The following is a 26,910-nucleotide window of genomic DNA, read 5'->3' on the forward strand; positions in this document are numbered from 1 at the left end:
TAGAACGATCTGTCGGGAAATGATTGCACAATTGTGCCAGTTCAAGGTGTCTCCTCCTCCTGAGATTTCCTCCACACACTCTTTTGGACAGTCACTGTGTAATGACAAAAGCTGAAAGTGACAGTAGGGCTCTCACCCTTTACCTTATAGACTCACAGTCAACTTAATCCAATACAGCCACAATCTAGCTGAACTAGTGGGAAGGTGTGATATTGTGATAAGAAATTTATATTTGGTCTTCATCTCCTTTCCTGGCACAAAGTTCCTAAAACCCTTGGAATTTCCAAGGTGATGAGAGGGAGAAAAGTGTCTTTCGTTATGTTAATGAGGTGAGTTTTGGACCACACCTAAGGATGCGGGCTGGCTGCCAGTGGAGCCAACCATGTGATTAGAGGGTTGGAACTTTCAGTCCCACTCTTGACACTGGCCATTGGCAATTGAACTCAACGTCCAGCATATCTCCACTCTCAATGCTGCCGCTGCTTTATCTAGAGCTTCCAGTTGGTAAACGTGGAGATTGGTCTAGAGTGGCACTAGGAGAGGGCATGGAAGCTCCTTGCCCCTTCATACCTTACCCTTCCAGCCAGCTGTTCCTGAGCCTTTTATAATAAACTGATAATCTAAGTAAGTAAAATGTTTCTCTGAGTTCTGTGAGCCACTCTAGCAAATTAATTGAACCCAAGGAGCGGGTCACGGGAACCTCTGATTTATAGCCAGTTGGTCAGAAGTACAGGCATACCTTGGAGATATTGTGGGTTCGGTCCCCAGACCACAGCAATAAAGCGAGTCACATGAATTTTTTGGTTTCCCAGTGCATATAAAAGTTATGTTTACACTATACTATAGTCTATGAAGCGTGCAATAGCATTGTCTTAAAAAAATGTATATACCTTAATTTAAAACTGCTTTATTGCTAAAAAAAAATGCTAAGCATCTTCTGAGCCTTCAGCAAATTGTAATCTTGCTGCTGGTGGAGGGTCCTGCCTCCATGTTGATGGCAGCTCACTGATCAGCGTGGTGTTTGATGAAGTTGGGGCGCTGTGGCAATTTCTTAAAATAAGACAACAATGAAGTTTGGCAGATCACCGACTCTTCCTTCTCTTCCTTTCACAAATGATTTCTCTGTAGCAGGCAATACTGTTTGATAGCATTTTACTCACAGTAGAACTTCTTTCAAAATTAGAGTCATTTTTCTCAACCCTGCCACTGCTTTATTAACTAAGTTTATGTAATATTTTACATCATTTGTTTTCATTTCAACAATCTTCACAGCAATCTTCACCAGTAGATTCCACCTCAAAAACCACTTCCTTTGCTCACCCATAAGAAGCAACTCCTCATCCGTTAAAGTTTTACCATGAGACTGCAGCAATTCAGTCATATCTTCAAGCTCCACTTCTAATTCTAGTTCTCTTGCTATTTCCACACGTGCAATTACTTCCTCCACTGAAGTCCTGAACCCCTCCAAGTCATCCATGAGGGTTAGAATCAACTTCTTCCAAACTTCTATTAATGTTAATATGTTGACCTCTTCCCATGAATCATGAATGTTCTTAATGGCATCTAGAATGGTGAATCCTTGCCAGAAGGTTTCCAATTTACTTTGCCCAAATCATCAGAGGAATCATTATCTATGGTAGCTATAGTATTACAAAATGTATTTCTTATAAAATAAGACTTGAAAAAAAAAAAAAAGACTTGATAGTTGAAATTACTCCTTGATCCATGGGCTGCAGAATGAATGTTGTATTAGCAGGCATGTAAACAACATTAAACTTGATGTACAACTCCATCAGAGCTCTTGGGCAACCAGGTGCATTGTCAGTGAGCAGTAATATTTTGAAAGGAATCTCTTTTTCTGAGTGGTAGGTCTCAGCAGGGAGCTTAAAATATTCATTAAACCATGTTGTAAACACTTGTGCTGTCATCCAGGCTTTGTTGTTCCATTTATAGAGCACAGGAAGAGTAAACTTAGCATAATTCTTAAGGGCCCTAGGATTTTCACCATGGTAGATAAGCATTGGCTTCAACTGAAAGTCACTACCTGCATTAGCCCCTAACAGGAGAGGAAGCCTGTCCTTTGAAGCTTTGAAGCCAGGCATTGACTTCTCCTCTCTAGCTATGAAAAGTACTAGATGGCCTCCTTTTCCAATATAAGGCCGTTTTGTCTACACTGAAAATCTGTTGTTTATGTAGCCACCTTCATTAATGATCTTAGCTAGATCTTCTGGATAACTTGCTGCAGCTTCTACATCAGCACCTGCTGCTTCACTTTTATGTTATGATGACAGCTTCTTTCCTTAAACCTCATGAACCAACCTCTGCCAGCTTCAAACTTTTCTTCTGTAGCTTCCTCACCTCTCTCAGCCTTCACAGGATTGAAGCGTTAGGGCCTTGCTCTGGATTAGGCTCTGGCTTACGGGAATGTTGCGACTGGTTTGATCTTCTATCCAGACTACTAAAACTTTCTCCATATCAGCAATAAGGCTCTTTCACTTTTTTCTCATTCTTGTATTCACTGGAGTAGCACTTTCAATTCCTTTCATGTACTTTTCGTTTACATTCACAATTTGGCTATTTGATCCAAGAGGCCTACCTTTCAGCCTATCTCAGCTTTCAACATGCCTTTCTCACTTAGCTTAATCATTTCTAGCTTTTGATTTAAAGTGAGAGATGTGTAACTCTTCCTTTCACTTGAATACTTAAGAGGCCATTATAGGGTTACTAATTGGCTTAATTCCAATATTGCTGTGTGTCAGGGAATAGGGAAGCCTGAGGAGAGGGAGAGAGATGGGGAACGGCCAGTTGGAGCAGTCACAACACACATTTCTCGGTTAAGTTCACCATCATACATGGGTGCAGTGGTGCCACAAAACAATTACAATAGTAGCATCAAAGATCACTGATCACAGATCACCCTGACAAATAATGAGAGTGAAAAAGACTGAAGTGTTCCAAGAACCAGGGAAATGTGACAGAGACACAAAGTAAGGAAATGCTGCTGGAAAAATTGTACTGATAGACTTACTGAACACAGGGTTGCCACAAACTTTCAATTTGTTAAAGAAAACAAAAAAGAAAGAAAAAAACAGTATCTGTGAAGCACAATAAAGCAAAGTACAATAAAAAGAGGTACGCCTGAAAAAAAAAAAGAGGTACGCCTGTATGGTTAACAACCTGGATTTGTGACTGGCATCTTAAGTGGGGGCAGTTTTGTGGTTCTGAGCCCCTAACCTGTGAAATCGGATGCTATCTCCAGGGAGATACGTTCAATTGAGTTGAGTTGTAGGACACCCAGCTGGTGTTGGAGAATTGCTTGGCGTGGGGAGACACCCCCCACACACACTCTGCCACACACTGGTGACCAAAATTGTTAGGTTTTCCACACTTCCCAAAATGCTAAGAAGCTTTGTGAAGCCTCCCTTCTCTGATCATCTCTTCAACTAATCTGGTTATGTCATATCCAAATGTCACATGGAAGTATGACAGCAATTTGTGTCTATAGTTCTCTGGCTGTGTTATAAATGAAAGAAAGAAGTGAATCATTCAATGTACCCAACACTTTGCTTATTCCACACCGAGTTTACACCACACCTTCCTGCAAATTGCTCACTATAAAACCTCATGTCTACATTCTATTCAAATAATTTTTAAATTAGATTTTACATTTATTATTAATATAACATGCTGTGTAAGTATACAGGAGCCTGAAAATGGCAATCTAGTACTTGGCTTAAATAATACAAGCACTTGCTGTGATCTTTATCAGTACTCAGCCTTCCTTTATTACGGCTTTTAAAAAACAAATTTTAAAAGTGCATGACTCCTTTAGGCTACTGTTTAGGAAAGACTGGAGTAAAACATTTCCAGTAATGAATTAGTTGTATATAGGTTCAGATTAGAAAATGTCAAGCACTGGAAAAAAAAATACACTTTAAATTAGCTCAATTTAAATATAGGGCCATTTCATTTAAACATCTGATTTGAATCTTCAGTGTTTCACTCATTTTATGTGTTAATTCCATTATACCAGATCTTGCTTTGGTAATTTCTCAAGTGTCCCAGAGAAGATAAAAAAAGAATTCAATTTCTGTCAATTACATTGTATGTCTTCATGTGACCAGGATGAGAAACTTCTGCTCCCTACATGGCAGTCACGACAGGAAAAGAATTCCCCCAGTCCACCAGCAAGGAACAAATAACACTGTTGTTCAGAATAAGGACTGCATAGCTGGGGATATTCACATTCTGATTCCTTCCAGAGCACTTCATTTCAGCAAACAAGGACTGATTCCTTTCAAAATTCAACTTCAGTTGAAAAACACTGAGGTACAGATAGAGCCACAAATGCAGAGGTTACAGACATGGACAAAAGTGCTCCCAATAAGGTGGCAGGGATCTCAGGTGGGGCCTTTCCTTCAAAAACAAATGCATTCAGAAGGTTCCGGAGCACGATTCAGTTTTTCTCAAAATGTCGTGACACCCTGCTGAATCTTCTTCAATTAGGCCTGCTGAGACCAGAGAAACCGATCACATTTTTCAAGCATGCATTGTATCAAGGCTCTGAAATCCCAAAGAAAAGAAACAGGCAAATTTAGCTGTCATTGTTCATTCTTTTCAGAAGAAAGGATTAAAAAAGCTGACTGACTCTGTGCATCAAAAGACGCAATCAACAGACTGAAAAGGCATCCTGTGAATATGGCATCCTGTCCTATACAATAGGAGAAAATATTTGCAAATCACATATCTGAGAGGTTAATATTGAGAATATGTAAAGAACTCATATGACAAAAAACAAATAATGCAATTTAAAAATGGGCAAAAGACTTGAACAGGTATTTCTCCAAAGATGACATTCAAATAGCCAACGAGCATATGAAAAGATGTTGAAAAGATCAACATCAATAATCACTAGGGAAATGCAAATAAAACCACAATGAGATATCACCTCATGCCCATTAGGATAGCTACTATCCAAAAAAACAAAACAAAACAAAACAGAAAATAACTAGTGTTGGTGGGGATGTGCTATAATTGGTGGGAATGTAAAATGGTGCAGGCTCCATGGAAAACAGTATGGAGGTTCCTCAAAAAATTAAAAATAGAAGTACCATCTGATCCAGCAATTCCACACCTGGGTATACACCCAAAAGAACTGGAAGCAGGGTCTCAGAGATATCTGTAAACTCATGTTCATAGCAGCATTACTCACACTACGCTGAGTGAAACAAGCCAGTCACAAAAAGACAAACACTGTATGATCCCACTTATATGAGGTACTTCGAGTAGTCAAAGTCAGAGACAGAAAGTAGAATGGTGGTTACCAGGGCTTAGGTGGAGGGGAAAGGGGGAGCTGTTGTTTAATGGGTATAGAGTTTCAGTCTTGTAAGCTGAAAAAGTTCTGGAAACTGACTGCACACTGATATGAATATACTTAACACTACTGAACCAAGTAGTTAAAAACGGTTGGCAGGAAATTTTATGTTATCTGTATTTTACCACAGTTTAAAAAAAACAAAACAAAAAAAAACCCTGACTGAGACAATTAGGTATGCGGTACCAATAATATTCTTCAAGAACTGAGTACACGTCAGATTTGGGTATTTACATTAACCTAAACAGTGTTTCGGTGATGACTGTGAACAAAATATTACTTTAGCCTCTTCTCTTAATCACCTTCATCAACAGAGGAGTCTCTGTTCCCTCAGCTATGAATGAGGGGTTGAGACTATGTGATCTCTATAGTCCCATCCACCTCTGAAAATCTGTGCAATTCTACATTCCCCAGGTGCCTGTGGAGAGGGCAGGACAGACATACATTACCTCTGCCTTTTCTCGGCAATCCTCAGGATATCACAGGTTCTGGTAAACCTCTCTGACAGCTCAAGGGTCAAACCACATTCTTGTAGCAGTGACCAGGCCCGGTCTGGGCCCATGACCTTAGCTAACAGGAGTGACACATTCTCCACGTTGATAGGGGAAGGCCCATCGCTGAAGTTCCCATTTGGTGACTTCTGGGGGGCTGGGGCTGGCTTTGTGCTCTTGTTCTGTACCAGATGTAGGAGAAGCTTCCATTCCTCCACAGTCTCTGGGATCCAACCTACTCAAACACAGAGAAACAATGTGGGCTCTGACTGCTCTTAGCATTCTGCCTGCATACAGGAGAAACTATTCGTGAAAATGTTTCATACCAAAACATAAAAATATTAAAGAATATAATCTCATTACCCCCAATACAGAGTTGTTTTCTGAATATTTGTTGAACAAATAGCTCACGAAAAGGAGAAGCCATAAAATTAGCTTCAACATTCCTTCATTTGCTCACGCAGTAAGTAATTACCCAGGGCACACTCCATACTAGGCACTGAATGTGAATGAGGAACAAACAGACATGATGAGCCCGGCCTGCACTCCTGTGGAACTCATGGTCCAGTAAAGGAGACAGAACTTAGACAAACACATAAATAAATCTATGCTTATAAACTGTGCTAAGTGCTTGCTATAAAGGAAAAGCTCAAAGAGCCATTAGAGAGATTGGCAGGTTTGGGTTTTTGTTTTTTTTTTTTTAAGGATCAGAGAAGGGCTGTATAAGTGACAGTTAAGCAGAGAGCTGAAAGATGAGACAAGTTTAGTGAGCATGTGCTTGTGGCCCATATGTACACAAACGTGCAGGGAAGGTGTCAGGAATGGAGGGTGAAGGAGCCTGCATTTCTGACAAAGGAAACATGGAAAATGACTCGACACAGGAAGGAACTAGGTGAGTTCAAGGAACTCAAAAAAGGCCTACAATGCACAAAGGTGGCAGTGAGGAGTGAGAATGAGATGATAGGGCTAGGCCATAAGGGAACAGCTTAAGAATCTGGATTTTATTTTGAGTCCAACGTAAGGGGCTTCAAGGCGGACAGCCACATAATCCAATTTTTGTTTAAAAGAACCATTCTGAGAGTCAGCAACGTGGTGGAGTGAAAAGCTACCTTTGTCTCTCCCCTTAACCTACAACCAGTAAAACATCCACAACACAACAAAGGTTCTTGTGTCCGACACACCAAGAAACCAGAGAATTCTCCACATATCTATACAACTAAAGGTGATGGACTGGAACACATAGAAGAGGCAGAACCAGGGAAACAGTGGAGGTGGTGTCTGCAGTCCCAGCCCTCCAGCCCCAGAGAAGCTGACAGTAGGCAGGGGAAGCAGTGCACATGACCCCAGCCTCCAGCCCCCAACTCGAAGTAGCAAGCCCATGAATCTTACAACACTGGACATGGCAGGGCCACCTGAGCAATCCTAGCTATTGCCCCTGCCCCTTCCTCCCCAATAGCAGTGGAACTTGCCACTCAAGGGCTCCTGGACAGGAGGGAGCCCACCATCCTGGTGCACCAGGTGGCAATGCTAGCAACACTGGCAGAAGTAAGGCGACCCTGCAGGTACAGGAAGTGATAATGCAGGCATCGGGCCACACCACAGATGGAGATGGTAGAGGGCACAAAGTGCAGACTCTCAAATATAACCAGAGGCAGCTGACGTAAGAGAAACCCAAAACTTGTGCTATAGCGCCACCCACTGGAAAACAAAAGAAAGGCCTCTAATTTCTAACCTGTTGGATCATTACAATCAAGCAGAAAGGTGCTTGCTACTTTAAATGTGTGTCAGAGGAACAACTTCATCAAACACTGTGAAGAACCATAGTGACACTGTACCACAAAAGGAAAATTACGATTCTCCAGAAACCAAACTTAAAGTCACAGAATACTGTGATCTAACTGACAGAGAATTCAAAATAGCTGTCATGAAGAAAGTCAAGGAACTACAAGAAAACTCAGGCAGTTCAATGAACTCAGGAACGAAATTAATGAACAGAGGAATACTTTACAAAAGAGATTAAAACTCTAAAAAAGAAAAACAAATTCTAGAACTAAAGAATTCAATAAATGAGTTGAAGAAAACATTAGAAAGCACTGAAAATAGAGCAGATCACATGGGAGAGAGAATTAGTGAGCTTGAAGATAGAACTCTAGAAATGACACAAGCAGAAGAAGAAAGAAATAAGATATTTGAAAAAATTCTATGAGAACTATCCAACTCCTTAGGAAAGACAACATTAGGGTAATGGGCTTCCCAGAAGGAGAAGAAAGGGAGAGGGGAGCAGAGAGTTTATTTAAAGAAGTAATAGCTGAGAGCTTCCCAAACTGGAGAAGGAACTGGATATACAAGCCCATGAAGCTAAGAGAACACCTAATCATCTCAATACAAAAATACCTTCTTCAAGGGACTTCCTTCCCTGCTGGTGCAGTGGTTAAGAATCCATCTGCCAAGGCAAGGGACATGGGTTCATGCCCTGGTCCAGGAAGATCCCACATGCCACGGAGCAACAAAGCCCGTGTGCCACAACTACTGGTCCTGCACTCTAGAGCCCACGAGCCACAACTATTGAGCCCACGTGCCACAACTACTGTAGCCCACCCACCTAGAGCCCGTGCTCTGCAACAACAGAAGCCACCACAATGAGAAACCAGAGCACTGCAATCAAGAGTAGGCCCCGCTCGCCACAACTAGAAAAAGCCCGCACGCAGCAATGAAGACCCAACGCAGCCAAAAATAAATAAATAAATATATGTATTTTAAGAAGACCTTCTTCAAGACATATTATATTAAAATTGTTAAAAGTCAATGACAAAGAATTAAGGCAGCCAGGGGAAAAAGGAAGGGTAACCTACAAAGGAACCTCCATTAGGCTACTAACAGATTTCTCAGCAGAAACTCTACAGTCCAGAAGAAAGTGGAATGACATTCTCAAAATACTGAAAGATAAAAACCATCACCCAAGAATACTCTATCCAGCAAAGTTATCATTCAGATATGAATGATAAATAAGGACTTTCCCAGACAAACAAAAGCTGAGGAAGTTCATCAACACTAGACCTGCATTTACAAGAAATGTTGAAAGGAGCTCTTTACCAGAAACAAACAAACAGAAAAGAGCAAAGTACACAAATCTTTGAGTAAAGTGATAAGCAGACAGAATCTTTAAACTGCAACTCTTTATCAGAATAGGTTTTTTAAACACTTTACAGCATAAAGGTTAAAGGGCAAAGATGAGTAGAAAAAGTAATTATAGCTACTTCAATTTGGTAACAAACTCACAACATAAAAAGGGATAATTTGAGGCAAGAAAAATACAAAAGGGGGAGAGGAAAAGGGTGGAACTCATATAGGTACATAAAGATAAGATGCTATAAGCAGAAAAAGGACTACTTTATCTATGACATGTTTCATACAAACCCCATGGTAACCACAAAAAATAAATCTAGAGCAAAGACACAAAACATTAAAAAAGAGGAAAGTGAGAAAAACATCATGAAAAAACACCAAAGCAAAATGGCAGACAGAAATACAAGGAAAAAGAAATAATGAAGATATAGAGCAACCGAAAACGAAAGATAAAATAGCAGTACCAAATCCTCATCTGTCAATAATCATCCTAAATGTAAATGGATTGAATTCACCAATCAAAAGACACAGAAAGGCTGGGTGGATTAAAAACCAAGAGCCAACTGCATGCTGCCTCCAGGAGACTCATCTCAGAGTTTAAGACAATTATAGGCTCAAAGTAAAGAGATGGAAGATGACACTCCAGGCAAATGGCAGCCAAAAGAAAGTGGGTGTAGCCATACTTATATCAGACAAAACAGACTTCAAACCAAAAAAGATAACAAGAGACAAAAGTGGATAGTATATAATGATAAAGGGGATAATTCATCACAAAGACATAATGTTATTAATATATATGCACCAAACACAGGAGCACCAAAATATATAAAACAATTATTAACAGACTTAAAAGGAGAAATTGACAGCAACACAATAATAGTAGGAGAATTTAGCAGCCCACTGACATCAATGGATAGATCATCCGGACAGAAAGTCAACAAGGAAGCAGCAGCCTTAAATGAAACATCAGACTAGATGGATTTGATAGATTTGTACAGAACATTCCATTCAATTGCATCAGAATACACATTCTTCTCAAGTGGACATGGAACTTTCTCAAGGGTAAACCGTATGTTGGGACACAAAACAAATCTCAGTGAATTTAAGAAGACTGAAATCGTATCAAGAATATTTTCCAATTTCTATGAAAATAGAAATCAACTATAAGAAAGCTGGAAAAATTACAAATATGTGGAGACTGAACAACATGCTACTGAACAACTACCAAGTCAATGAAAATCAAAGAAGATATCAAAAGTTACCCAAAGACAAATGAAAATATGACATACCAGAATCTATGGGATGCAGCAAAAGTGATACTAAAAGGGAAGTTTAAGCAATACATGCCTACCTCAAGAAACAAGAAAAATCTAAAATAAACAATCTAACCCTGTACATAAAGGAACTAGAAAAAGAACAAATGAAGCCCCAAATCAGTAGAAGGCAGGAAATAATTAAGATCAGAGCAGAAATAAATGAAATAAAGACTAAAAAGACAATAGAAAAGATCAATAAAACTAAAAGCTGGTTCTTGAAAAGATAAAATTGACAAATCTTTAGCTAGACTCACTAATCTTAGAGAAGGCTCTGATAAATAAAATCAGAAATGCAAGAAGAAAGATAACAATGGATACCACAGGAATAGAAAGGCTTATAAGAGAATAATATGAACAGCTACACGCCAACAAATTGGACGACCTAGAAGAAATGGACAAATTCTTAGAATCATAAAACCTTCCAAGACTGAATCATGAAGAAATGAAAAATCTAAATACCCCGATCACTAGTACAGAAATTGAAATAATAATCAAAGCTCCTAAAAAACATGAGTCTAGGACCAGATGCCTTCATAGGTGAATTCTACCAAACATTTAAAAGACTTAATACCTATCCTTTTCAAACTCTTGAAGAGAAGGGAATGCTTTCTAACTCATTTTACAAAGCCAACACCACCCTGATACCAAAACCACACAAAGACTCAAAAAAATTACAGGTCAGTATCTCTGATGAACATAGATGCAAAAATTCTCAACAAAATATTAGCATACCGAATACAATAAATAAAAAGAATCATACACCATGACCAAGTGGGATTTATTCCAGGGATGCAAGAATAGTTGTATCCACAATAAATTCACGTGATACACCACATTAACAAAATGAAGGATAAAAACCATATAATTATCTCAATAGATGCAAAAAAAAAAATTGACAAGATTCAACACCCATTTATGATAAAACGAACTTTCAATAAAGTGGGCATAGAAGGAACATACCTCAACATAATAAGGCCATATATATGACAAACTCACAACTAATATCATTCTCAATGGTGAAAAACTGAAAGCTAGCCCTCTAAATCAGGAACAAGACAAGGATGCCCACTCTTACCACCCTTATTCAACATAGTACCAGAAGTCCCAGCTAGAGCAATCAGGCAAGAAAAAGAAAAGGCATCCAAGTTGGAAAGGAAGAAGTGAAACTGTCACTATTTGTGGATGACATGATTTATACATAGAAAACCCTAAAGACTCCACCAAAGAACTACTAGAAATAATAAAGTTGCAGGGTACAAATCAACATTCAAAAATCTGTTGCATTTCTATACACTAACAATGAGCTAGCAGAAAAAGAAATTAAGAAAACAATTCCATTTACAGTCACAACAAAAAGAATAAAATACCTAGGAACAGATTTAACCGAGGAGGTGAAAGACCTGTATACTGAAAACTATAAGACACCGCTGAAAGAAACTGAAGAAGACACAAATAAATGGAAAGATATTCCCTGCTCATGGACTGGAAGAATTAACATTGTTAAAATGTCCATATTGCCAAAGCAATCTATAGATTCAATACAATCCTTATCAAAACCCCAAAAACATTTTTCACAGAAATAAAACAAAAAATTCTAAAATTTACATGGAACCACAAAAGACCCCAAATAGCCAAAACAATCCTGAGCGAAGAGAACAAAGCTGGAGGTATCACACGCCCTGATTTAAAACTATATTATAAAGCCATAGTAATCAAAACAGCATGGTAGTGGCAGAAAAACAGATACATATATCAATGGAACAGAACTGAGAGCCCAGAAATAAACCCATACATATATGGACAATTAATATACAACAAAGGAATAAGGAACATCCAATGGAGAAAGGACAGTCTCTTCAATAAATGGTGTTGGGGACATTGGACAGTCTCATGCAAAAAAATGAAAGTAGACCACTACCTCACACCATACACAAAAATCAACTCAAAATGGATTAAAGACTTAAATGTAAGACCCAAAACCATAAACTCCTAGAAGAAAACATAGGCATGACACTCTCTGACATCAGTCCTAGGAATATCTTTCTAGCTAGGTCTCCTCAGGCAAGGGAAACAAAAGCAAAAATAAACAAATAGGACTACATCAAACTAAAAAGCTTCTACACAGCAAAAGAAACCATCCACAAAATGAAAAGATGACCTATTGAATTGGAGAAGATATTTGCAAATAATATATCCAATAAGAGATTAATAACCAAAAATACATAAACAACTGGATGAAAAAGTGGGCAGAGAACTGAACAGACATTTTCCCAAAGATGACATACAGATGGCCAAGAAGCACATGAAAAGATGTTCCACATCACTAATTATTAGGGAAATGCAAATCAAAACCACATGGGAGGACTTCCCTGGTGGCTCAGTGGTTAAGAATCCGCCTGCCAATGCAGGGGACACGGGTTCAATCCCTGGTCCAGGAAGATCCCACATGCCGCAGAACAACTAAGCCCGTGAGCCACAGCTACTGAGCCTGCACTCTAGAGCCTGCAAGCCACAACTACTGAAGCCTGTGCACCTAGAGCCCGTGCTCTGCAACAAGAGAAGCCACAAAAATGAGAAGCCCGTGCACCGCAACAAAGAGTAGCCCCTGCTCGCCGCAATTAGAGAAAGCCCATGTGCAGCAACGAAGACCCAACGCAGCCAAAAATAAATAAATAAAAAATAATAAATTTATATTAAAAAAACCCACATGAGATATCACCTCACACCTGTCAGAATGGCTATCATCAAAAAGTCTACAAATGTTGGCAAGGATGTGGAGAAAAGGGAACTCTGTGCACTGTTGGTGGGAATGTCAGTTGGTGCAGCCACAGTGGAAAACAGCATGGAAGTTCCTCAAAAAGCTGAAAATAGAACTACCATATGATCCAGCAATCCCACTTCTGAGTATTTACCCAAAGAATATGAAAACACTAATTGGAAAAGATATATGCACCCCTATGTTCACTGCAACATTATTTATAATAGCCAAGATATGGAAGTAACCTAAGTGCCCTTCGATAGATGAATGGATAAAGAAGATGTGATACACACACACACACACACACACACACACACACACACACACGTAATGGAATACTTCTCAGCCATAAAAAAAAGAAGAAATCTTGCCATTTGTGACAACATGGATGGACCTTGGGCATATTATGCCAAGTGAAGTAAGTCAGACAGAGAAAGACAAACACCATATGATCTCACTCATTTGTGGAATACAAAAACAAACAAAAACAAAATAAATGAACAAACCAAACAAAAACAAACATGCAGATGCAAAGAACAAAGTAGTGGTTACCAGAGGGGATGGAGTGGGGGCAGGGTGAAATGGGTAAAAGGGAACAAACACGGTGACAGATGGAAACTAAATTTTTAGTGGTGAGACACTGCAGGGTATACAAAAGTGGAAATATAATGTTGTACACATAAAACTTATATAATGTTATAAACCAATGTTACCTCAATAAAAATTTTTTTAATTAAAAAAAAAGAACCATTCTGGCTGCTCTAAGGAAAATCGGTTAAAGATGGGCAAGAATGGAAACCAGAAGGCCAATTATAAAGTTATTGCAGTAACCAGGCTAGTAGCTGGGATCAGAATGACCGTGGTGGAGCCAAAGAAAGTAGATAGATATGAGATATATATTTGGCAGCAAAAGCAACATTCTTTGAAGTGAAATATAAGTTAGGAGACAAAAATGTCAAGAAAAGACTCCCATTTAATACACCAAGGGTAAGAATAGCTATTATTATTACATTAACAAAGTATTAAGAGTACTTTTATCTGGGTGGGAAGAATTTTAGGTGATATCTTCTTCATTCTTCCTAGATTTTCCATTTTTTTCTATAACAAACATCATGTTGTAACTTTAAAAGAATAAACCATTTATATCTTAACTTTTCTGGTTATTTTTCCAAAGTGAACACATCTATAGTTCTACAAAACCATGTGACCCTCTTGTTTCATTTTTGAAACAAAGATGATTCAGTTATTATTGCTGTAACTGTGACACCTGAGGCTATCTCTTTGCCAGTCACCTGGTTTCTTTGCTTGGTTGTAACTTTTCTTCTTCTACAGCAATAGGGCTGAAAAAGGCTGTAGATCACACTGCTAGATGAAGGATCCTGATGTCATGCTGCTGGCATCTCTGCATTGAGATGAATAAAGTAACACTACAAAACAGACCAAGACCACCTCTCTGAGTGCAGGATGAACTCTCAGACTTCAGAAATCAATGTGTCAAAGTCCTGGCCTCCTGACTGCCATTTTATCTGTATTGAATTGATGAAAATTAAAAAAAAAACAAAAAAAAAACCCTAAGTACCTGTAAAGGCTTAGGAAAATCTGACTGCTACTCTAAGTTCATCTTAATGATCTCTAACTTTGGGCTGTGTAAAATGGCAACATGATGCAGATCAAAAAACCTGAGCACAAGCTTTAGAGATGGTCAGACCTGGTCTGAACACCAGCTCCAGCATTAACTAGTTGTATGACTGTGGGGAAACTAATTATCCTTTTTCTGGGCCTCAATCATAACTTTTTTAAAATCAAAATAATAGTAACTATCCCACAGGTTTAATATCTCATTTAAACAGCATATGGAAAAGCATCAGGTATCAATATAATGCCTCACATGGTAGGCACTCATGAAACAGAAAAGTTGCCTGTAGTTTATTTCTAGTTATGATTTCATGGTATACCAAGTAGTACAGATAAAAAAAAAAAAAAAACTCCAAAAATGTGACAGCTAGCTAGAATAACATAAATGATCATTGAAATATTTATCAAATTTCTTTATTGAATAGTCTGTAGTGACTTCTAAAATACTATAACCAAGAAGAACCGATTGGGATTTACATACCATTGTCCCCTTCCATCAGGCTCATATCATTCAGATACACAATATTCGTGAAGGCCTCTCTTCTTCTCCCCAGCTCCAAACAGAGAATAAGATATCCAGGCCAGAAACTTTAAAGAGACCAAAGTTGGAGAGAGGAATAAAAAGCAGTGAATTTATCTGGAGCTGTGTGGTCCAATACTGTAGATATTAGCCACATGTGGCTATTTACATTTAAATTAAATAAAATTTAAAAGTCAGTTCTTCAGTTGACCAATACATATTTCAAGTACTTAATGGCCACATGTGACTAGTGGCTGCCATACTGGACAGCGTGATAGAATATTTCCACTGCCTCAGAAAATTCTATTAGACAGCCCTGATCTAGAGCATTTAAGAAAAAAATAAATAAAGCTAGCGATAAATACTGACATTTGAGGCCAAGCCCCAATTATGAGACATTTAAGCTTATGCACTTCATAAACTTTAAGGTTCAATAACAAACTAGCATATTTCTTCCCTAAGTATGCAAACTTTGGAAGTTCTCCTTGACTCTTCCCCTTCCTTCATTTGCTATACCCAGTATCTACAGGTCCGACTGCATTTTCCTTTGAAATGTGCCATTAGATGTGCTCCTTCTGCTGACCTAGAATCAATTTGGTCATACCTGAATTACTGCACCAGCTTCCTAGCTGGCCTTCCTTTCTCGTCTCCAATCTTTCTCATGTATGAAACCAGAAATGATCTCCAGAAACCTCCATTTTATCATGTCATTTTTGTACCAAAAAGGCTAAAAGGGTCTCTGCTGATAACTAAATTCTTCTAACCACCTTTCAAGGTCCTATATGATCTCATGACCCACAACCTGGCCAGTCTCATCCCTCATTATCAGTGAACAAATATGTACCAAGTGCCTACCACTTTATGAATTATGCATCATGAGGGAAAAGGAAGACACATGTCCCTATCTCCAAAAGACTGTAATCCAGGTAAAGCCATAAGATAACATCTTCAGGCCATGAATAACTACAAATATGTGGTACAGATAAAAAGCAAGGGCAGTTTTTCATGGCCTTGCTCTTGCTGTTTCTCTCACCTGACTTGCCCTCCTCCTGGCTCCTGTTTGAATACAAATCCTACCCAGGCTTAGGGCTTACCTCAAAGTCTCACCTCCTCCCTGAGTCCTTCACCAGCCATTCTACCAAGCCCATTCTGATCTCTCCCTTCTCCAAAACTATATCAATTATAACTTGTATCACACAGTCTGGTGTTTAATTAAATAAACTGAGAACTGGGGCTAACAACTAAGCAAAAGGGGGAGAGAGGAATGAGCAAGGACCAGTCTCTTCCACACACAAAATAAAATACACTCAAAATTTAAGACAAAAAAAGATGTTTATTATCACTTAAAACAAAAAGCCGGGCTTCCCTGGTGGCGCAGTGGTTGAGAGTCCGCCTGCCGATGCAGGGGACACGGGTTCGTGCCCTGGTCCGGGAAGATCCCACATGCTGCGGAGCGGCTGGGCCCGTGAGCCATGGCCGCTGAGCCTGCGCGTCCAGAGCCTGTGCTCCACAATGGGAGAGGCCACAACACTGAGAGGCCCGCATACCGCAAAAAAAACAAACAACAAAAAAACAAAAAGCCACCTTTATGTAGCAAAAAAAAATCCCAAATGACAAAGCATATCCGTTCAGGCCCCTAACTACAAAGTTACTAACTAAAATGATTCTAATCTTAACTTCAGCTTCTAGGAAAATTCTCACTTACCCATGAGACCTACAGATGTCAGTCACTTTCTCTTTTGTTGTAAAATCTGCAGGAAGTTTAATTAGATGAAGGATTAGCTGACTGTAACCCCAGGAAAACAAGTGGGAATGAGGCCTGAAAAATGAAAAAAGTATCAGTAAATTAGACAGGAAATAAACTCTACAAAAATGCTTATTCGTCAGCTGATAGGTAAGATCAGAGTTTAATTATATTTTTTCCATTATTATATTTTTCAAACATTTCTACTTGGCCTTTGTAAAATTAAAACAGCTATTTTTCCAATGACAAATACCTGTTTATTTTTTTTAATTATATATTTTAGTAATCAAAAGCAAAAGAAAGAAGCTCATAATTCCATCACTCACAGATAGCCATTTTATATCTTTCCAGACCTTTTTCTCTAGGCATATAAGATAGGCATTTTGGGAGCTTTTAAAAAGTTTCTCCTGGAGGAAAACACAAGGAATATTTCTGATAGATTACAAGTAACAGTGTGTATTTTTTATGAATTCTTTTTAAAAAAAAAATCCTAATCAGGGACTTCCCCAGTGGTGCAAAGGTTAAGAATCCACCTGCCAATGCAGAGGACACGGGTTCAGTCCCTGGTCCAGGAAGATCCCACATGCCGTGGAGCAACTAAGCCCATGCTCCACAACTACTGAGCCTGCAAATCTAGAGCCCGTGAGCCACAACTACTGAGCCAGTGTACCACAACTACTGAAGCCCACGCACCTAGAGCCTACGCTCCTCAACAAGACACCGCTCACCACAACTAGAGAAAGCCTGTGTGCAGCAACGAAGACCCAATGCAGCCAAAAAATAAATTAATTAAAAGTTTTTAAAATGTACTAGAAAAGCTTTAAAAAAAGAGTCAAAGTTAAAAAAAAATCCTACATCAGGTTACATCTAAAAATCCCTTGGCAAATTTCTAGGAAGAAAACACACATACACACACACACACACACTCACACACACACACACATACATACACACAATTTTCTAACAATTTTCTTCTAACACAGGTTTAATCACCAAGGTCTCTTAATGTTGGTCCATGAAAGTTTCAGTAGCCCAGTTTAATTCTCTGCAATCATGTGCAAAATTTTGTATGAATGTGCATTTTTCTGAGAGGAATCATCAGATTCTTAGAGGGTCTGTGATTCAAAACATGTTCAGAACCACTAAGCAGTACACTCAATCTGATTACTACCATGACTTGAGTCAGTCGCTTCCATAGCTATTCCTGAAGTAAGCCCAGAATGCTGTATGTGAATAAACTGGTTCCATTCCAAAGGAGCAGCAGAGCTTAGAAACAGGACTCCTTCTATACCTGGGGTCTCCTTCATCATCCATAGTGCTGGTGCTTGGGGGAGCATCATGGGACACTGCCAACAGCAGCCAATCCAGTCTTAAAGACTCTGGTTGTAGGAGGGACTCAAGGAAGAATGGCCTAAGAGAAAGTTGGGAAAAAAATCACCAATATTCATGCTGAGAAAGGAAAGATAAAATGTGCAGATGTGAAGAAAATGTTATTAAGGGATCAAGACAGTGGATGAAATAACTTGAAAACTCTTCTGCTACAAAATGTATAGAAATGGGCTTCCCTGGTGGCGCAGCTGTTGGGAGTCCGCCTGCCGATGCAGGGGACGCGGGTTCGTGCCCCGGTCCGGGAAGATCCCACATGCCGCGGAGCGGCCGGGCCCGTGAGCCGTGGCCGCTGAGCCTGCGCGTCCGGAGCCTGTGCTCCGCAACGGGGAAGACCACAACGGTGAGAGGCCCGCGTACCGCAAAAAAAAAAAAAAAAAAAAAAAAGTATAGAAATGCTGGTGAAAATATAATAGCCTTTTAACTGAACAGCTGAGCTTCAAGATAATAAGGGAAATACCAAAGGGCCAAAAAAAAAAAAAGGAGAAATAAATACCAGTATAGCAAATGTGAACCAATCAGAAGAAACAGAGGGGGGAAGTTGCCATTCTCAATAACCAAAGGACATGTGTGTTCACTGCCATGTAGAGACAGGAAGTGAGGCCTCAGCCCAAAGAAGTTAAGAGCTGTAACAGATCCACCCACAAAAAGCTGGGATATATCACAACAAAAAGGTGGCAGCAAATCCACTCACTGGCAGAGACAACAAGGAAGCTTATCTGTCTTAGCATACGCCTTGAAACGGAGTTTAATTTTACACTGTTGATCTGAGAATCTCTGAGAGGGAGAGAGGGAGGAGAGAGAAGTGTGGGTTATGCACACATTTGTGGTGTGTGCTGTGAATTGTGAAAGAATGGAACATAACTGCCAAAATCCTCCTCTTAAATAGCAGGTGCCTCAATCCTGTGGCAGTTAATAGTAAAAATGTTCCAACTGCTTATACTAGAGAAACAGTGCCCTATCAAAAGAGAGTCCAAAAAAAAAAAGGAGGGTCCGCAAATATTCTCTCCTTCTCACCGTTGATCTTCAGGCCTTGATTTTACCAGACTGTCTAAATAAGCCAAAAACTGAGCAGGATGATGATGACAAAGTTGCATGACATCTGAAGGCAAAATGGATGGATAAAACCTGATTAAGGATCGAAGGGCAGATTCTCCAAATTTCTCATACAATCTGCATTTAGAAACAAAACATGTTAGTCTCCAACTTCAGTAAGATAATATAACTTGGTTACATTATCTACGTATTTATTAGAAATGAAAATAAATATACTAACAAGAAGCTGCGCAACACATAACAGAGTAAAACTTTACAGACTGAGACGAAGAAAACGTCTGTGCTTTAGTTCACACGAACAACATACAGGACCACTCACCGGGTAGCACAAGCAATCAACAAAGGACTGTCAAAAGAGACTAAGTCATCCAATAACTTTAATCTTGTTGGAAGGTCTCCTTCTTCCATCTTTATATATGCAGGATTGGAACTTGCCATTTCTAAAAGACAAAGCACACCCCTTTCCCTTCATCTTACAGTGGTGAATATTTTATTCATGAACACATTAATCAACAATTAGTCATGCACCTACTGTGTGCAAGTCCCAACGTTTATAAAGCATCATAGGAGAGACAAAAACAGAACAAGAGACAACCTCTGCTTTTAAGGACTTTAAAATCAAATTGGGTAATCAAGACAGTATGGCACTGGCACAAAAACAGAAATATAGATCAGTGGAACAGGATAGAAAGCCCAGAGGTAAACCCACACACATATGGTCACCCTTTCTTTGATAAAGGAGGCAAGAATACACAGTGGAGAAAACACAGCCTCTTCAATAAGTGGTGCTGGGAAAACTGGACAGGTACATGTAAAAGTATGAGATTAGATCACTCCCTAACACCATACACAAAAATAAACTCAAAATGGATTAAAGACCTAAATGTAAGGCCAGACACTATCAAACTCTTAGAGGAAAACACAGGCAGAACACTCTATGACATAAATCATAGCAAGATCCTTTTTGACCCACCTCCTAGAGAAATGGAAATAAAACCAAAAATAAACAAATGGGACCTAATGAAACTTAAAAGTTTTTGCACAACAAATTGGGAGGCAAAGCATATTGGAAGTTTTAAACAAGATAAAGGAACAGATAACCAATACATGACTATTACCATTGAAAATGTACCCTTTATATATGTAATATATGTATTACATATATATGCTATTATATATGCAAGCTAATATATATATAAGCTATATTTCTACCATCAATGCCAAATTCTTCAGTTTTTTTCTAGAACTGATATCCCTAATCAATCTTTTGGAACAAAATTAGTTAATTAAATTTAATTAAATTAACTTAAAAATATTTGACCTATTTTTAAAAAACATCAGTTATAGCAAATCTTCCTCCAAAGGAAGATCTGACTTTGGGGAATAGCCAAGTCATTTAAAGCCAAGTGTGTAAATAAAGTGAGTGAAGATCTAGTTAAAACTACTTGTAGTTAAAAAATATATGTTTACATATATATGACTCTAAAATAAAATGAGTTTTTTCAAGAAGTTTTCAACTAGCTCTGAAGATAAATCCCAAAGAACAGTTCCAAAGCTGTTTTCATGATTACAACATCATTAGAAGAGTAGAACCTGTTCAATAGACCGTTTCTAAAGAGCCAAACCTTCAATGTCTGATATATTTGTTTAAAAAAATATATCAATTTTTCCCAGTTTCATTATTTCCAATTTGACTGGGTCAGACAGTAAGTATTTCAAGGGATTCAGAGGAGAAGGCCATCATTTAGAGCGTATGAAGAGAGGGAAAGCTTTGTGATTGGGTGGGCACTAAGCCAAACTTATCCCCTTAAATTCAATTTGGAAGCAGCTGCATCATCTCAAACACCCTCCACGCTGGCTCCAGCCACAGCTCTGGCATAAGTTAACCACTCAGGTTGGTGAAGTGGTTATTTTTTTTTGCTATTTTCCTGTAACCAAGGTTGGGTACAATCACATAATAGAGACAGATAGAGCAAATTTCCAGTGTAATATCAAACATTTGAACTTATTTGAAAAGGAATAACTCTTCTTACTTCAACATAAAAGACAGTCTACCTCAATTCAGAAAAAGAAGCTGAAATCATTTCTTATGCTTTTAACTGCTAAATGTGAATTGAGGCAGAACTGTAACCATAGATCCTTGTTTCTAGAAACCTTAAGTCAGATAATATAAAAATGTATCTCTACTTGTGACTACTCACTTTTGGTAATGAATGAAAAGTTTGCTTAAAGTCTACATCAATTATTAGAAACATGACATCTGTTATTCAGAGTTTTGAGTTAAGAAAATCCACCTGTTCAAAAACATGGGACTATGTAGTAGAAAGGGCAGGCATGGCCTCTAGGGTATGAAAGCTGGTATCTACATGAGGATGACCAACAGTGTGACCTTCACTCAAGTGTGGAGTAGAGGCTGCTGACTGCCCACCAAAATCTCTGAGGCAGACATGCAGGCTCCTGACCCATGTCCATCCTCTTCCTTCTAGACACCTGGAGAGGTCATTTCCCAGACTCCTTTGCAGTTAGGTGGGGCCATGAGATAGAATTCTCACCAACAGAAGAGACGTAAGCCACTACCAGGCCACACCTCCCTGTAAGAGCCTGTCTGCCTCTTCCACATGCTTCCCCCTGGACATAGCAACCCAGCCTTAATCATCAGCCCTAAGGGAGGATAGAGACCAAAAAAATGGAAGGAACTTGGAACCCTGAGTTACCACATGCAAGAGAGCTGCCCACTGACCTGGAACATCTGCCCTGGGCTGATATATAAGCAAGAAATAAACTACCATATCTGAGTTATTATATCGTATCTGAGTTATTGTGAGATACTACAGAAGTTTAGCCTACTCAACTATTATAATCTCTCTGTGCCTCAGTTTCCTTACTTATTAAACAGAATAACACCATCTACTCCAAAGTGTTGTAAGGATGAAATGAAAGAATGCTGGCAAAGTGTTTAGCATATTATCTGGCACTTGGTGAGTACTCAATAAATGGTATATATTATCTCTATATTAGTAAGTTACAAGAGGGATTTTCTGGTTTTCATATATCTGCATTTATAAAATTTTACTTAACCCAACTTCTCCAACATTGCTGTATCATTTTCTGAATGACTGTGAGAGAAATAAAACTAACTTCTTATAATAGTTGCAAGAACTATTACAAATTAAATTGAGTTGTAAATCAACTATACTTCAATTTAAAAAAAAAGTGAGCAATCTCAACAGAAAAAAAAAAGCAACAAAAGACTAAATTGAGTGGAAAACTGAAGGGATGGTTGACCAGAACAGAGGTGATTTTCTACTTAAATCTTCTTCTTTAAACTAAAAAATGCCAAGATGCTACTGTCCTCTATTGGTAAGGCAATCTGATTATTACCTTTCAATCCTTCAATAAAAGTATCCCAAACACAAGGACTGTTAGTATAACTCAGCTTGATGCTCTCCTTTGCTCTTTTCAAGTCCAGAAGAAAAAAGTACTTCTTTAGGAACCGACAAGCCAGAATTTCAGGAGAGCACTGTTGCAAAGTGTGGTCTACATGTCTACTTGCACTTTTGATCTCAGAATTCAATACACTCAGTTCCAAACACAATGTTGTCACTTCAGCCAGGTCCTTCTGAAGACTGCCTGGTATACTGCATGGAGAACATACTTGAAAAATGTCATCATCCAGGGACTCCCTCAGACTATTTACAGAGTCACGTGCTGCTTGATCAACAGTTTCTTCATTGCCTAAAGAGTCTCTTTTTTCTTTTTCATCTTCTTCGTCTAATATTCCCTTTTTTGACTCATCAAGCAATAGCATACCCTGGTTTGATTCCATGGATGAGTTGCCAGTATCTGAAATGCCTGAAAAGTCCTTCATGGCAAATGTTTTTTCTAACTGTGAAAGCCACTCCTGTAAAACCATTTTCAGAGACTGTGGTTCAAACAATACCAGTGGGTCCTGTAGCTTGGTCCTATATAAGACAGACAAGTATGAAATTAATGTTTTATGTGGTTTTTCAAAAACAAATTGTTTCATGCTAAATAAGCCTAACAGATACAACATTACTTATCCAGAATAAATGTTACTTTTCAACTCTTTAAATAACAATTATCTCAGTAGCAAGACAACAACACAGAGAACATTACCTTTGTATTAATTCATGAATTTCAATTCCAAATGAAACTGCCTCTGCCCCACACTGTCTCAGGACCACTACTAATGATCTCAAAAAGTCATTCCCACTCTCTATAAAACTTTCTCACCCATAAATACTCACATTGCTTCTGCTGTTGCCATTCTGATCTCTTGAAACTTTTCCTCTTCTGGAGGTTGACTAGTTACTTCTTCTTTTCCCCTAGAGAAGTGTGAGAAGAGTTAAAGGGGATTAGAACCTTCTTGGGCAAATATTTCTAAGTGCTCACTAAGTGGTAGGTATTGTACTTAATGATACATGAAACAAACAGATGAGTATAAAAAATGGTCCATGGCTTCAAGATGAGTAAGTTCGAGTCAGAGTAAGCCCTAGTCAGAAAGAAAGGCAAGAAAACAACTGTAATATAAGAAAGAATAGAATGAATGCTAAAGAGCAGCACAAGCACTGTGATCTGAAAGCACAGAAAAAGGAATAATTATTCTGACTAGGCAACCACGAGCAGCTTTCCCGAGGAGGTGTATTTGCGTTAGGAAAAATGGGGGGAAAATACTGCAGGTGGGAGAAACAGCATGAAGAAAAGTAGTGAGGTGTACACACCCACTTCTCTGACAGGACTAGAATTTAGAGTGCTTAGAAAGACGTGGTTGGAAATGAAGTTGGAAAGGTGGGCTAACGTCAGACTGAGGGCTGCCTTAAATGCCACCGCACTATCTACACATTTTTCCCGATATACATACGGATTCATAGCTAAGTTACTCTAAGGGTAACACACCTTTTTTCTCATCTGAATGTCCAGTCAGCATACACTGGCCCTGTGGGTCTATCTCAATTCCTGGGTGAGTGCTGAGCTTGCCTGCCTCCAATGCCCAGATCCCCTGAATTATGAGAAAAGGCAGAGACCAGGTGGACAAGATACTTCACACTGTGCCAGACCAAGGGCTCTGCTACAACCCCACTCCATAAGGACTATGCCACCAGCATATCATAGGAAGGCACGTGACGACATTAACGCCAATGCTCTCATCTTACAGGCCAGAGGGCGTCACCAACGTCACATGCTAGTCAGAAGCAGAACCAGAACGAGGCCTATATCCTTGGTCATCCTACTCTTACTCTAATACTCCTTCTCTAACATTGCAGAAGTTTGAAGAGATCTGGAGGTGAGGGAAGTTGTTCAGGGGAAAGATGGAAGAAGAGGTGCTAAATTAAAATTCTGTCTCAATAGACTTTTTATGGGTTGATGTAATTTTCTAACACTTACTCTGTGGTATTCAGTTTTTATAAGCTATGCAAATAATCTACAATGAACAGAGTCATACATGTGTCTTCTTCAAGACGACATGGTTTATGGCTCTCTTCAAACCGACAATTGTATCCTCTAGAATTTACACAGATTTCTCTGCAATGGCTTACTCAGTGTCTTCCTCCTTTGGACAAGTGACTGGACCCACATCCTCTTCACATGACTGCTCATCACACCTGGGTTCTGGTCTCACTTTCAGATCAGGGCTCGTATGAAGGGTGCCAATCTTCTCAGTAGTTTTACGCACAAAGCTAGAAACGCTGCAAGTCAAATACCAATAAACTAATATGAAAAGAATCTCATTACTGCCAAGAATGAAAATTTCAGTATCTGAGTTCTCTATGTTCCTGTCAGTCCCTGAAGGCAACTTGGACTTAGCAAGTCTTTCTTTACTTGCTATAAAGAAAGACTCTTTATAGCAACTTCCTTAATCAATTACATATTTCACATAAGGCCCATGTAAAATTTATAATAAGGATTTACTTCATTTACTAAACTACTCTGATTCAATCCTAAAGAAAAGGTCTTTAATTGCAGCTGTGTCTGCAATGTTTCTGTTTACTTAGGCAAAGAAGGCCATGTGAAAACCTGCCCCATCCTAGCCAAAGAATTTCTTCAGGAAACTCAGCTGCTGATTTGTCACAATATATCCTTTGAAAAAGCAAAATTTGTATCCAGTAAAACTCCCATTAGCAGTGAAGGAGCTACAGAAGTCTTCTCTTTCAAACTTAAATGTCTTTTTTTTTTTTTTTTACAGAAATCATTAGTATATTCATAATACAGGGACTCAGTGACACATTGTATAATTATTAAGTTATAATTATGAAGACTTTATCCTACTATGGTAAAACGTTTAAGTGGAAAAACTTGGACATAAATTCATGTAAGTCAATTCTGGGCCCATGGAGTAGCTAGAAAGACTTCTGAAGAGTCTTCAATTCTGAGCCCAAACTGAGAAATGATTAAGTTAAGAAATGACTAATGATATATGGAAATTGTTCCAATCGGGGATGAGGAAAAAACGTTTTTTAACTTTTGCTCAGCCTGAGGGGGAAAAAAAACACATTTGTAACAATTCAAATATCCAGGTACTCAAACAAAGAGGGAAGATAAATTCCCCAAGATTGAAATGAGAAGTAAACGGCTTTGTATAACAGGCTATATGAGGAATAATGTAGAGACTTTCTTTTTCCTCATTTAAAATGTCTCTCCATTCTCAGCGCCAAAGTGCCTAACATGACAACTGAAGTAAAACCAGAAGTGGGATTAAATGACAAGACTAATGAGTTTACCTTTCCTTGACAGCCTGAAGAGACACAAGAGGAGATGGAGAACGAAACGACAGTGGAATGCCGAAGGGGAGAAAAGTTTCATTCTTATCTGTCTCAACCATCACTGAAGCGTGTGAAACATTGTCTGATGAATGGAATTGGGGAGAAAAAACAAAATCTAATCACATGAAGAGTTTTTTAATCTTTAAAGAAATTCTGAAATGAATAAAGCAAAGGAAATGAAGGGTTCAATACCAAAATCACAACTGACCCAAATACAAATGAGTGGAACACAGGTTTACGAGACGCATGGGATGGTCCACATATAAAACACTTGGACAGGTACCTTCATTTTTCCTACTAACCCTGAATCCCCACAAGTCAGAAAGGAAGCTTAGAGTCTCTATTAATCTCAACAGTTCGGTCACAGGAGTACTTGAACATCGAAAAGTGAAGGCAATGACCCCCAGAACTGTAGTAATTTTTCATTCCGAATGGAAAATAATTTGGTTAGGATAAAATCGTTCCACTCTTTTGGTTAATGACCTCCTTTCTTAAGCTTTCCAGCACTTTGATGCATGATAATAATTAGGTAATTTACCAATGTTAGCCTAAACAGGAGGGGAAAAAAACCCCAACTAAACATAAATCCATTCTTCTAATGGTGAACTGATCAATAGGTCTGGATGGAAAGTCTAACAACTTAATAAAAATTATTAACACCTTGTAGAAAACTCTATGCATGAGATAATCTTGGCAAACAGAAGCCACAGAAAATAACTGCT

General features: G+C 38.8%; 1 protein-coding gene across 9 annotated transcripts in view; it reads right to left on the reverse strand.

The window, feature by feature from the left end:
- Nucleotides 1-2,929: 2,929 nt before the first annotated feature.
- HPS5 (HPS5 biogenesis of lysosomal organelles complex 2 subunit 2) overlaps nt 2,930-26,910 on the reverse strand; it is a 44,672-nt gene continuing 20,691 nt past the window's right edge. For 5 of the 9 annotated variants that reach the window (XM_024764586.1, XM_024764589.1, XM_024764587.1 and 2 more), the window contains exons 13-23: nt 26,147-26,270; nt 24,965-25,114; nt 23,675-23,752; nt 22,788-23,368; nt 19,726-19,846; nt 19,368-19,523; nt 18,256-18,375; nt 16,926-17,039; nt 15,182-15,288; nt 5,824-6,103; nt 2,930-4,563 (exon numbers count right to left, since the gene is read on the reverse strand). In XM_024764586.1, the coding sequence (XP_024620354.1) occupies nt 4,503-4,563; nt 5,824-6,103; nt 15,182-15,288; nt 16,926-17,039; nt 18,256-18,375; nt 19,368-19,523; nt 19,726-19,846; nt 22,788-23,368; nt 23,675-23,752; nt 24,965-25,114; nt 26,147-26,270 (1,892 nt within the window). In that variant the 3' untranslated portion in view covers nt 2,930-4,502. Of the gene's footprint in view, nt 4,564-5,823; nt 6,104-14,357; nt 14,493-15,181; nt 15,289-16,925; nt 17,040-18,255; nt 18,376-19,367; nt 19,524-19,725; nt 19,847-22,787; nt 23,369-23,674; nt 23,753-24,964; nt 25,115-26,146; nt 26,271-26,910 lie in introns of those variants that run through there. The other 4 variants (XM_024764593.1, XM_024764592.1, XM_024764591.1 and 1 more) reach the window with 4 other exon arrangements.

The sequence above is a fragment of the Neophocaena asiaeorientalis genome, unplaced genomic scaffold (genome assembly GCF_003031525.2).
Source record: "Neophocaena asiaeorientalis asiaeorientalis breed wild unplaced genomic scaffold, Neophocaena_asiaeorientalis_V1.1 scaffold230, whole genome shotgun sequence".
NCBI lineage: Eukaryota > Metazoa > Chordata > Mammalia > Artiodactyla > Phocoenidae > Neophocaena > Neophocaena asiaeorientalis.